This window comes from Ambystoma mexicanum, chromosome 11 (genome assembly GCF_040938575.1).
Source record: "Ambystoma mexicanum isolate Mex_15411 chromosome 11, UKY_AmexF1_1, whole genome shotgun sequence".
NCBI classification, from domain to species: domain Eukaryota; kingdom Metazoa; phylum Chordata; class Amphibia; order Caudata; family Ambystomatidae; genus Ambystoma; species Ambystoma mexicanum.
Window position 1 is genome coordinate 918971340 of NC_090934.1, and position 14300 is coordinate 918985639.

Here is a 14300-nt window from a genome sequence, read left to right on the forward strand (position 1 = left end):
TTCAGGTGTTAGGGACTGAAGCAGACACGGAGGGGAGATATTTGATACTGTGGGGAGTGCTTGAGCAAGTAGAAATCTGCCTAGTCAACACATACTTCCCAAACCACGGTATTCCGTCCTACCTTGCTAGGCTGCAGATGAAACGGGCGAGACACAGACAGCCTTTACATATGGGGCGGGGATCTCAACTGTGTGAGGAATGGGAACCTAGATAGGTCCGAACCCCCGCTGGTGCGAACGGATAGGACCTCAAAGGTGCTGAACAACCTGCTGGAACAACTAGACCTTGCAGATGTCTGGAGGGAACACCACCCCACAGACAGGGGATACTCATATTACTCCTCCGCACACAACCTCCACACGAGATTCAACTACATGTTTATAGACAAAACACACCTAGCTCAGGTAGAATCGGTACAATACATGGGCAGATCGATCTCGGACCACTCTCCCCTGTTAATGCACTGGGCTCTGAAGGGCCCTAGACCCCCTATCCCACTATGGCGAATGCCCACGGAGGCTCTGAGGGACCCAATATTTAAAGAGGAGCTGGGAGAAAAACTGGTAGAGTATGTCACCAATAACAGTGGCAGTGTGGAGCGCTGGAGCACGGTATGGGAGGCCCTGAAGGTGGTAACGAGGGGAGAAGTTAATTGCCGGGACAGCGGGAGTCAGGAAAATGCTGAGGAGGGAATTGGAGGAGAGGGAGGAGGAAATAAGGCTGGGAGAAGCTAATAGCGCCGGAACTAGAGAGGAGGAGGAGCTTTTAAAGGAGGCATGGACGAATTGTCACCAGGCGTGGGGACGGCTAGCAAAATTTGATTATGCAACACGTACCACTAGAGCACACATAAACGGGGACAAACCAGGTAGGCTACTGGCCTGGCTGTGTAGGCGAGAGCACCCAAAACACCCAGGGACCGCGATAAGAGATAAGAAGGGAGAAATAAGAACAACCCAACACTCAATAAACACCACATTTGCTGACTTCTACTCCACACTGTATGCACATGACACCCAAGTACCGCTGACAGACATACAAGACACCCTAGAAGAGATAGGACTCCCCAGGCTGAATGACCAACAACGAGACTCATTAGAAGAGACTCTTACGCCTGAGGACATTACAGACGCTATTAGATCCCTGTCCACATGCAAGACCCCAGGAACGGACGGGCTCCCCCCGGAGTTCTACAAAGCATACGAGACGACACTACCCCCACTACTACACGAGGTATTTCAGGAAGCCTACGAGACGGGAACCCTACCCAAGACCATGAGAGAGACGCTAATAGTCCCGATACCCAAACCACACAAACCAACTGATGAATGCGACTCTTACCGACCAATAGCTATGCTAAATTATGACAGTAAGATACTGACCACTATCCTGGCCAAGAAATTATCCAAAGTGATAGGAAGTCTGGTCCATGAGGATCAGAATGGTTTTGTCCCTGGTCGCAACACAACTGCCAATCTGAGGAGACTACAGCACATTATAGCACACACAGAAGGAGGCCAGGAGCACATGGCAGTATTGTCATTAGACGCCATAAAGGCCTTCGACTCCATCTACTGGGAGTGGCTGATAGAGGTGCTAAGGGAGTTCGGATTCGCGGAAGGATTTGTGCGCTGGATCAAGATACTGTACAATGATCCAACAGCCAGAGTAAAGACGGGCAAATGGGTATCAAGCGACTGGAACATACAAAGAGGCACTAGATTGGGCTGTCCCCTTTCGCCCATGCTCTATATTTTGGGGCTGGAGCCAATCGCAATTTATATAAGGAAGCAATTCTGGGACACTGGAATACGAGTGGGAAGGTGGCACCATGTTATCTCACTATATGCAGATGATGTCCTGATCTACCTGACAGACCCAAAAAACAATGCCCCTACAATCTTGGAAGTGCTAAACAACTTTGCTCGTTATTCGGGGATACACTTCAGCAGAAAAAAATCTTGCATGTTTCCACTGGCGGGCTTGAGGGGGGTAGGAGTAGACAACCTACCGCAGGTTGGGGTGAAGTGGCAGCCGGATATGTTCAAATACTTGGGGGTCAGGATCAGACATACACCTGAATTCACGCACGAACAGAACACACTGTCGGTAACTCAGGGGCTCCACAACTCGATGAAATTCTGGTCTAGGCTACCACTCTCAATGATGGGCAGGGCATCAATAACAAAAATGATCATACTGCCACGATACCTATACTTCTTCCAGACCATTTGTCACTACATCAGACCACCTTTTTTCCGAAAATTAGAAGCCCAGATTAGAGACTTCATATGGGGAAAGGCACGTCACAGACTGGCACTGAATATTCTGACCCTTCCGTATAATGCAGGGGGCATACAGCTCCCGGACTTTGAAAGGTACTATCTGGCAGCCCAACTTAGTCACGTTACCAAATGGCTGTCGGATGAGGTCACCAACGAAACCGGCCTACTGAGTGATCTCGTCAAACCCATATACCTCAAGGAAATAATATGGGCGCCTCGGGATCGAGCCGATAGAGCCCCTATACTAGCCAAACTGGGCAGACAAGTATGGGAAAGAGTTAAAACCATCACACACTCGAGGAACCCTTACTCCCCGGAAATTCCATTGATGGCAGACATGAGAACGACACTAGCTGATGTTAATACACTTAGGCAATGGGAGGGACTGGGTATATCCGCCTGGGGGGACATGTACGAGGATGGGGAATTTAGAGAGCTGGAATCACTGCATGAGATAGAGGGCCTACCTATGGGGCAATATTTATGGTACCAGAAACTTAAACACGAGGCTAGGGTGAGATGGAATGACTGGCCAGAGGAGCCAACAATGACCCCCCCAGTGACAGAGATGTATAACCTGAGCGACGGGTGGAGGCAAGTGTCGAGAATCTACGTGCAGCTAAACGATAGGCCCAACCCCCGCGGTGCCACACTAATGGCCAAATGGGAAACGGACACTGGCGAGGAGATCTCAGACAATGACTGGGGGAGAGCACTGCAATACCAAAAGGCAGTGTCCAGAAATGGCAGGTTCAGGCTAATCCAAATAAACGTCCTATATAGAACATATATGACCCCAAAAAGGGTAGCAAGCTTCAAACGGCAAGCGGAGGCGCACTGCCCATGGTGCACTAATGACGAAGCAGGTCTAATACACATGTTCTGGGGGTGTGCAAAAGTAGGCACCCTTTGGGCCAACATCAAACAGGCATGCATGAAGGGCAGATTAAGCAGATATGAGTGGACAATGAAGGAATGTCTGCTGGGCATGTATCCCAGGTTAAGCAAAATAAAACACATTGTATGGGTGATGGACATGGCATGCATACTGGCAAAAAGGGAGATGGCGATGTCGTGGAAGTCAAAAAAATGCCCACAATACATGAGATGGAAGAGGGAAATGGAGCGATGGACGGCCGCAGAAACAGAAGCATGGGGTATAGGGATCGCCAGGGATGAGGGCGATACTAACGCTAAATTTGATGCATGGAAGGCCGTGGTGAGAGACATGTTCCTACCCTCCGATGACATGCCCCCGTGAACCAATTGGCGGGGCAAGTAGCGCACAGCCACAGGAAGCGCAGGGCTCATAATGAAGAAAAGAGGGAGACGCGACACGAAGGGGAAGAAAGTTAACCCCACCCGCCCCCCACCGAAAAAGACATGGACAGGCCACCAAGTGGATTCAAGATAACGTAGCCACTACAATCGTTCAACATGAAGACAGTTCAAGTTTGTCATATGTTGTTGTTTTGTTTAGTTTGTTGTTACTTTTCAGGAACCAATCGAATAAGTTTTGAAATTGTAAAATGGCGCAAGAAATCAGTGAGAGGGGGAGATTGACACTGGTGTAATGCCAATTTCAAAATACCAATAAAAATATTTTGAAATAAATCGAGTGGTTTTGGCTGCTACTGTAGTCATGACTAAAGGAGGCAGGAGTGGATGTCTCATGGTTTGGGGCACATTCGGTCAAGGGAGGGCACTGAAGGTATATGCAAGGTATATGCATGGTGTGGAGATTTGAGGACATTATGAGGTTGGTAGAGTACAGGAACAAAAGGGTTTCTAGGAGGCATTCAACTTGTATTATGCTAGTCTCTGCTCCTTGCCTTAAATAATTCTGTACCACAGCCTGATGGGATAGAAATTGTGATTTTGTAAGAAGACAGTCTTTAACATTATCCCAACCTGACAGAACCCTCCCTGCTGGGGCGTTTGGTTTTGTGTCTTTGTTTTTGTTTGTTTGTTTGTTTTATTATTTGTAATGCACACCAGACCCAGCGGTATCAGGGTGCAGCAGTACAAGAATATGCAAAGCTTAGTTGCAGTGATGCATGTAATACATTACATACATGCATACAAATACAGGATTTACAAAATATTTACAAAGCAGTACAAGAATTAGAGTTCTACCCATAGGGATCACAGGTGGGCAATGCTAAATTACATTTCTGTTACTCAGGCATAGGTCATGCCAGGGTGGAAGTTGCATCGCCCGGGATTACTGGTCAGAAGATTTAAACCATGTGATAGTATTACATCTGAAATTCTGGTAAGATTGGTCTTTTCTCAGTGAAGGAGGAGGGAGTTCCAGAGTTTGGCTGCTTGGACGGGGAAGCTATTGCCACCAATCGTGGCAAGTTTGAATCTGGGAATGGACAAGCAGTTCAGGTTAGCTAGTCAGGTTGGTATTGAGGATGTCAGTCTATGGAATCTCTCAGATAGGTAGATAGGTGCGGCATTGTTGACTGATTTACGAGTGAGTGACACCGTTTTTAGTCGTATTTTTCATTGTCAAGAGCCAATTGTTCTGTCGCCTACTCTCAGAGATGTGATCTCTTCTGGATAAACCCAATGCCGCTCTTAAGGCATTATTTTGGAGGGTTTGGATTCCCCTGATGATGGATTTGTTTGAGCCAATGTACAAGGCATTGCAAGAATCTAGGCGGGATAGAACGAGGGCTCTGGCCAGAATGATGCAACTGCTGTTAGAGAGAAAGGGCTTACCAGTTCTAATGAGTTTACACGTGTACGAGGTAGTGGACGCTAGAGTGTCAACTTGTTTAGAAAAGGATATGGTGGAGTGGAGATAAAATCCTAATGTTTTTACCTCCTTAGCTACCTTGGTGAGGTTGCCGTCAATTATAAAGGCGGAGTAGTCAGGGCCTAATTTGTTTAGGTTGGTGGGGGTATCTAAGATGAGAAGTTTTGTTATATCATCATTCAGGCATAGACTGTGCGTTGCGATCCATTCCTGGATCATGAGGTACACTCTATTCACCAAGGCCAAATCCTTATCGTAATCCCCTGAAAGTGAGAGGAGGATCCAAGTATCACCTGCATAATTAGTGTAGGTGATACCTAGATGGTCCAGATCATCGAAAAGGGGCTTAGTGAAAATGTTGTACAATGTGGGAGAAATGTAAGATCCCTGGGGCACACCGCATGTGATGGGTATAAGGTCTGCCGCTGCTGATGGCGAGAAAACCCTCATTGTTCTGCTACTTAAGAATTATCTAATCCAGGTTATAGCATCTTTGGAAAAATGTGCTGCTGAATCAAGATGGTTGCATAAGACTGTGTGATCCACCAAATCAAAAGCAGCTGAAAGGTCAAGGAGGAGAAGTAATTTCCCATTGTCTCTAGGTTCATCAACTTGGGCCTTAAGATCGATGAGGGTGGTCTCCTTTCCATGTTGTGGACGGAAGCCTGACTGTTTAACTCCTAAAAGGTGATGTGATCCCAAGTATTTTTGAATTTGCATATATGCCACTTTGTCTAGTTGTAGGGAGCAGCAGGAAGAAATAATAAAAAGAAGTGGAGAGGAATGAGTCAAAGGAGGTATTTGTAGAGGAAGAAAGGCTGCGGAGAGCTCTAAGAGTACAAAAGTAAAGAAGAGATGTTTTCAAGGTGTCAAAGTTATTTCAAGTTTTACACTTGCTGCTGTGGGCAAATAAAGAAAGAGAAAGCCTAATGTTAGCCTAAGAGTCTAATAATATCACAATTTTCCTCACCCGTGCCAGTAGTAAATCTGTATTTTCTATTAAATCAACAACACAGCGTGTGTCAGACTGTTGCCATTTGCGCCAAACAGGTGTAAAAACCATGGGCTTGAAGGTGTAGAATGGGTATGCATTAAAAAAAAAGAAGGTTCAACCATCACTCACAATCTGTTTCTCAGTATACTTGTTGGAGCTCAACAGATTCACTGCTTCCATGTGTCCAAAGTCGATGTCGTGCCCCAAGAGGAAAATGAACAGGAGCTTGCAGACATATTTCTTCTTGCTGTAGCCGTCAAGGGCCTTGTCACCTAGTGAGCAATCAGGAAAACAAGTAGGTTAGACAGGCTCTAAAGCTCATTCTAAAACATCACAACTGTCAAGTAACTATACATCATCTCTAAGTGATAGAATAGCAACCATACTAACCCAAGGACAAGACCATAAGAAACAAGAACATTAACATCTGCGAAAGATTGTCAAAGTATTTTCTATCAAAAGACTGCTTCCAACATTCACAATGTAAAGAATAATTCAAAGACCACAAACATATTTTAAACTGTCAAGTTTAGAAGTATATCATGATGGGGAATAACACAATCCAATCAGTTAACATGCCCAGAGACTACTCCACCCTCTCAATGGTACCACAAGTGCTTATGTGTGGGTTAAATGCTAAGCCAACGAATAAACCAGTTTACAAATACTTGCCCTGTACAAGAAATTGACTGCAAGCTAAAGTTGATCGAGGCAAATTTCACAGAAACACCAACAACAGAAACTGGTCACAGAAATCAAACTCTCTTCTTAACTGCCTGTCATGGACAAATGCATGGTTAACTACCATTCAACTCACACTAAAATCAAACTCCTTATCTGCCTCTCTAACAACCGACCCCACAAACGTTCCCTGGCCCAAAAAAATAAGAACCAGCCACAAGTGTACATCGGCTGTGCAAAACCTTTGATTCCTCAAGGATAGGTCCCTCACACTTAACCATAACTTAAAGTCAGACGTTGATTCTTTCAGGAAAGATCCACTTCTCGGATCATGCAATACCTGATGGTTAACAAAGGAAGCCGTCAATGACCAACCACCCCTAGTACTCTCAAGACTTAATTATACCAACAGCCTCCACCTAGGCTTCGTGGAATACCTGCCGAATGGTGTGCAAACACCACAAAGCTGCAAGACTACTCTTAACACTGGAAAGGTAGGAACGTACCACACCGGCATCCCATTCACTCCAATGGTTACCATTGAAACCCATGCCAGAAAAATTTGGTTTCCCACTATGTCATCCACAGCAAGGACCCAGAAACAACTGGAGATGTTCATGCAATAAATGCTGGTCATAATGCTTCAATTCAGAAATGCAGGTCTACTGACAGTCTGATGCATTAACCAGAAACATGAACAAGGGTTGTCTTTCAGTCCTGGCAACCAACCTATGCAACAATACACTCTGGGGGCTGTACATGCACAAAGCACCTAGCCTTCTTGAAATCCCTCAAAATCTAGCTGTTCAAAAGGCCACACACATGGTGCCTATATATGGAATTCAAAGGCCGGACCCCATCCCACCTCAACCTCGGTACTCCAAGACCTCACCTTGATCACACAGTCGCCTACTCAAGCGCTCTTGAGGGAGGATGCAATCAGGTCAGTCTCACCCCCACTTACTGCATAGCACACAGGACATCAATGCCAGACTTTGAGCACAAGCTAAAACTGGTCAATGACAATCAAACAGAAATTGTCACAATCTGCTCGGTCTCACTCAAGCATTCTCCACTTTGGATACGGGATCTGAAGTCCTCTCGTCTAGTGTAACATATATATTTAGCCTGGAATGTTGGTCCCAAACTATTTCATCACTCTCACCCTTCACAGTTTAGATATGGGACAGGAAGACCGTTTCCACATGCACTTGCCGACGCTCGAACACAGCCAAACATCCACCAACTGCCACCCACATCCCCCAAAATTGACATGGGGGCAAAACCAAGGACAGTCCAGATTCCCTTGTCTGATAACTGCCCTTGATTTAGGACCCCCCTCCCTTCACTAACCTACTTACCTCTTATTCTTCCCACCATACACTACAGACATGGCTCACCATACACACTATGAATGAATACCTTCTAGCACCAGTAACCACCTCGCCAGCTTCTGCAGACAAGTGCAGTGCCCCCAGCACAACTGCACCTTGCTGCCTCCTACTGCATACTCCAGGAGGCCTACTCTCTGGTATAACTGGACAAGTTAGCCGCCTCTAAATAAACAGTCACAATGCAAGTCACCATCAAGAATCACTTCAATATATACCACTATACATAAAACTGGTACTTCTGTCCTGCACCCATCAACAATTCATGATTCTCACGTAGCTCTCCCTTTTCCTCTCACTAACTTAACCTTCTCAGTTTTCACTTTTTCTTTCAGATCCATGCACCGAGAGGCCACTCAAATAGCTTTTACATAACATTGCCACAAAGTGCTTATATTCAATGACAGATCCAAGTCCCCATTTTAGAACCCGATATACATGAAATGTAAAGTGTTGCCATACTGCTCGCCATCCAGGTTGTGTGTCCTATTATGGGTCTGTTTTTCTCCATTTCTATGAATTAATGTATCTTCATTTATTCCATTCATATGGTTCAATGCATTATCAACACGTTGAAGCATGAATGAAGGTGCTATATGCATCTTATTGTATTTTGTTATCACTGTGCTGCTTGTCCTTAAATGCATTTTCAACCCATGTATAGGAGATATATATATATACATATATTATATATACATATTGTTGAGCTGCTCTAGAGTATGTACTAAATCCAAACTATAAAAGGAGCTTGTGTACAAAGAGAATAAAGTATTGTGCTGCAAGTGTATGTGCACGCATAAGAACAAAATGTGGGCCTACACCCAAAGAAAATTAAAAAAGCACTACTCAGGAGAAAAAGATTCAGGATCTCTTGCAGGAGCTAGTTACTGTGGCAAGCTTCCATTTCAACCTCCTACATCCAATGAAAAGAGAGCTTGGAAGACCGTTCTGCTGCAGGATGTTTCCAGCTATTTCATGCTCCTGTGCCCACACAGACAATAACCAAAAGCAGTGGCCGTCACATCAATGTCCACTCCCTAGTTGACGAGTAAGCACTAGCCAGCAAAGATTTTACAGTTGTGCAGGTCTCGCCGGCAGCATGCAAAAACAAGCTTTGACAAAGCTAATAGTTTTGGTTGCTATACAGCAAAAACATTCTAGGAGCTCTTGCAAAGACAAATAGGCAGTTGTGGGAATATGTCATGGGAAAAACAGGAAGAATGGCGGTCGATGAATGCGAGGATTGAAGAAGGGATGAAGTGTAGGGAGGATATGCGAAAAAATGTATGCACGGATGAATGGCAGATTTTGAAGATGGATGCATGAATGATTAAAGGCCTATGATACCGTGAGGATGTATACAAGTAGATAAATGTGATATTGATGAATGGATTATTGAAGCATGTAGGGATGGCTACTCCTACCCTAGACGATGTGGAGAAAGTTCTGGATAGTGGGAGGAAAACAATTTTTCTCTCGGAAATATTTTTCGGTTGATATTGTGACGAATGTCTGGTTGAATAAGTGGGGATGGGCAGAGGAATGTGAGGATGGGTGAATGAATGAGTTTGAGGATCAGTGGTAACGCATGAAAACATGGTTAGAGCATAGGAAGGAGGAAATAAACCAAATCAGAGAAGGGGAGGGAACAGCAAGCACACCGATAAGAGAACAAGGTAACAGAGCAGGTGGAGAGAGAAAGTGAGCGACAAAAGGACAATGAGCATGATCCCAGGACACAATCACCAGCATCCTCTTGTCCACCTCAGGGAAGGACTGGAGTTGATCGAGGTGCTGTGGCCAATTCCCCAGAATGTTTTGGGGGGTCTGCGGAGCAGCAGAAGGCGAATTGTGTTGCATGGCATGAGTCTCTTTCCTGGGATTATGATCCCATTGGATGTAAATCTTGTGAAACTGGTTAAGGGGTGTGTTTGTGGCCATATGCCAAGTGGCACTGTTCTATGTAGATTCAGGAACACGCATGGTGCTGCCTGTACCCCCAACTGCTGCCTTCCCCCAGAGCCTCAGATTGTGCAGGTCTGCCACACTACTTTGGCACCCTCCCACTGGATTCAGACCCTCACCAGTCCCTCTGATAGCTCCTCTAGACCCAGTTGTACTTCAAACATGAAGCACATCACTATTGCTCGTCAGATGAGATGCCATGGCGATGAACACTGAAAGAGGACAGTCAGACGTGCAGAGAGCAGTGGACAAACAAGGCATACAGTAAGCAGTGTCATACAGCAATTTGCAATGTAATTCTGTAGGTTTCCTAATTAAATTGACACTTGTACAGCACAGCTGGTGATTTAAATGACCCTGATCAATGAAAGCGGAAGCGTTTGGAGGGGTAAGGAGGAAGGGCTAATATCACAAACTGCAGAGCCCCTCATAACGAGCAAAATAAGACGTGCACAACAGGAATCTATTGCGTTTATTTTTTGCCAGAGGGGCTGCACTACGAGGGAGAATCCTGAGAGAGTTCTGAGAGTCCTGCGTATGTGGTTGTTCTTAAAAACGCTTTGTGGGCGTGGAGTTCGGCTCGAGTACCCAGTCTGCTCCAGGCTGTTACGGGACTGTGATGTTAATGACGGCGACCACGGGCCACGAGGGTCCCGCTCTGAGGCGGAAAACTTTGCAGCAACGCCACATGCTGAACCCATGGACCGTGTTGAAAGCTGACGCGACCGTCAAAACCTCGAAGGTAAGCGTCTCACCATCATTAACCCCCGACCTCCCCGTTTCCTCAGTGGCCTCATTCGCCTCAGTTACTCCGACTAACCCTAACATTCTTGAAATTGCAGTGGTGCCTGGAACGGCTCCCGCATTCACAGAAGAGTCGGAAGAATTGGGGGGGGGGGTTTGGGGGGGGGGGGGGGTGGGGGGGGGGGGGGGCTGGGAAGTGCGATTCAAGCCCACACTTGTCTGTCAGTCAGTCTGGACCTGAAACATTCGATGCTGGTTTGATCATGGCACCCAGTGAGGTGCCGATCTTGGGAAACATCTTGGCCGAGGCAGCCCAGAATGTTGAGAACTGCATCATCCCACACAGCAAGCAGTCTACAAAACTTTTCACTCTGAAAGACTTACCGTTTGTTCCATATAGATCCCCTTTGCCCGCTACGGCAAATAAAGAGACGTCCTTACTTACCTCTGAAACTGCTGATATTTCTTCTCACCCTCTGATTGTACTGATGCCGAACTAATGGAGGCTTCACAAGACGAGGATGTTATTTTGCATCACACCGGGCTCCAGCGTTTCTGCTTTGCAGTTTGTTCGACAATGAGGCATGCGATTACCGCAACGCTGTCAGAGACCTCCTCTGTGGCAAGCAGTGTTATTGAACATGAGCCTCGGGTGAAGAATCAGGCCACGAGTCAGGTGGTCTTAGACAAAGTCCACATATAACCTTACTAAATGAAAAAAAAAGTCTCAAATGCATTTCAACAATCATCTAATACTGTGACGACCAAAAAGTCACTTCCTTTTCTGCTCCACCGTTTGGCGGTGTCGCCAACCACCCACAAGTCCTGTTCTTCGGAGCCATCTCTGGATTTCAGCACGCACCGTGGTGCTCAGGGTAATGAAACACGACCTAAAGGAAACCAGAATATACCCTTATCACATGGATCTCAGATAAGAACGCCAAGTATTGAGGCTGCTAGGAAAAATGCCATTGAGGATGCCTCACAGCAAGCAGTACACATAAAAATTGCACGGATCACGAAACGGAAATGCCTCTTCAAGTACACCACTAACTGTATGTGCACGTCCACTTTCAACTATTTCATTAAGAGACTCACATGGGATCCCAGTGGTAAATACATCCTTAACAAGTGATTCACACTCTGACACGGTAAACAGCACGCATTCAAACACAGACGAGAACACCGGCACAAGTTCTAAACCCAGTCTCTCGTCGGCAGCAGCTATGCAGATTTATAACAACGTTCTTGCAGCCTCATCAACTGTGTTGCTGCCATTCCTGAAGATGTATGAATCCCTTCTTGAAGCTTTTAAAGATCAGCCTTCACTTATATCATCATTAAAAGAAAAAAATGATAACTTTGAATCTGTGAATCTATTTCTTCAGAATCAGCTACTACGTGAAGCAGACCAAACAACTCGCTGGCAAGAAAGGTTGAGTGATTAAGCCGCTCGACATCGTTGTCAGAATGACACTTTGTCTGAAGGTCTACTCGAAGCTGTCAAATGGATGCGACACTCAACTGTCTCCTCGATTCATAACATGTCAACTAATTCACAACAACTTGCATCTCAATCTAGTAAAATGAATGTGAAGCAAAAAGCAATGGTTAAAAATGATTTAAAAAATGGCACACAAATGGTTACCCTAGACGAAGCTGTTGGCGGTCCTGTTCCACAAGAAGTTCTACATTTAAAACGAAAATGAACTAAACTCTGACATTCTGCAAAATAACCTTGAAAATGCTCCACAAATTGTGAATGACCCTACAATTGAGCTCCCTGATCAAGACTCTCAGGCAAACAAACGAAGGCCTAGTCAAAATCTAAGCTTTGTCCCAGCTACTCCCTTGGTCTCGTTTGGAATTTTTGAGGGAATTGCGAAAACAATAGCTCCAAACTTGAAGCCTGCCTCAAAAATGCCGGCAAGGAAAAATAACCTCCAGGACTCGATATCAACAAAAGGAAGTATAAGCATTAAAGGAGCCCAAGGTCCCATGAAACAAAGGAAACATCAGAAACATGGTTCCTGTGACAAAACCTGGGCTTCTTAGCAGAAAGGAGATCTCCAATTCCCAGATTCCCACAGGTAAAGAAATTGATGACCTCTCGTCTCAAACACATCATCGTTTACCTGCACCTCCAAGAAAACGAGGAAGAATTGAATCAGAAATTGAAGATTCCATGGCTGGGTTTCCTGGGTCTGTAACCGAAATATGTGACCTATCTACCTACTCTGATGACTTTCCCGAGCAAGCAGAGCTCCACGATCAGGCGACCAATGATGATGCTAGAGGAAACCAAAAACGGGCAAAATCCACAAAAAGATGTGACGAGCGACAAAGAAGTGAAAGGATTCAAAGGTTTACCTGCTCGTAATTCGACAGTGATCTCAAAAATGAACCTAAAACAAACCACTATTCAAAAAAGCAAACACACACTATACATCTCGTGTCCATCGAGCTGAAAGTTCAAGCTCTGCGAACTGTAAATTGCGATTACAAAATCTCCATTCTGACGATGGAGAACTAAACCTGAACCGTCGCAAAGTGATGAAACTTTTCAACTGTATTCCTCTACTTCGCACCATCACGTCCGATGATATAAAAATAGTTGAGTACGCAACCGAGAAATGCTGTGACCAGGTTTTTCTTCACATTGTCTCTGGCTCGGTTCATAACACAATTTTGAAGGCCTCCGAAGAACTGCTCGTATTCGGCTTTGACCTAACCCTTGAACCATCTTCTACTCACCCAAGCCCTGAAAAGGCAAGATCGAGATCTGAGGACCATGAGTATCAGAACGATAGACGTGCAGAGATACGCAAAGCTATGAAATCACCTGCTAATTGACGCCAAGACGACATTAATTCTCAAAGGCGATTCACTCATGCCTACGACAACCCATTGTATTTAGTGAATAATAATTAGCCACGACCAGTTGTAAGTGCCCAACTGTCCGAATTTTTATCATGGAATACCAGAGGATACTCATTTATTCAACAGCTTTGATATTTCTTTGGAAAAAGTCTTCGTAATCTGTCTCCAGGAAACCTGGCTAAGTGAAGCCCCATCAAGGGATGGCTACGTCTCCCTACTAAGCCCAGCCATTAAATGTTCAAAAGGGAGACCTTCCGCAGGTCTCCTGACACTCATAAAAATCAATCCCTGGTGGTCAATTGTGAATACCTGCTGTCCTAACCCTTTTGTTCAAGGTGTTCTGTTGCAGACCGGAGACGATAATACAGCTTCAAGGAATCATATGCTAACCTTAAACGGATATTAGAATTCTGACAAAATTAGTACAAAGACTTTCTTAATCTCTATCACACAGTTGATTGATGAAGCCTTGACGACCTACACGAATATCTCTATAATTTTCTGTGGAGATCTGAACTGTACATGGTTCAAAATTGATACTTCAACTCAGTGCTTTATGCCACTACGAACCGAAGAGGTAACTGCAAGAGGT

General features: G+C 45.2%; 1 protein-coding gene across 2 annotated transcripts in view; it reads right to left on the minus strand.

Moving 5' to 3' along the window:
- Nucleotides 1-14300, minus strand: part of AP2A2 (adaptor related protein complex 2 subunit alpha 2) — a 1261084-nt gene that overhangs the window by 908115 nt on the left and 338669 nt on the right. For both annotated transcript variants that reach the window (XM_069624009.1, XM_069624008.1), the window contains exon 3: nt 6177-6319. In XM_069624009.1, the coding sequence (XP_069480110.1) occupies nt 6177-6319 (143 nt within the window). The remainder of the gene's footprint in view (nt 1-6176; nt 6320-14300) is intronic.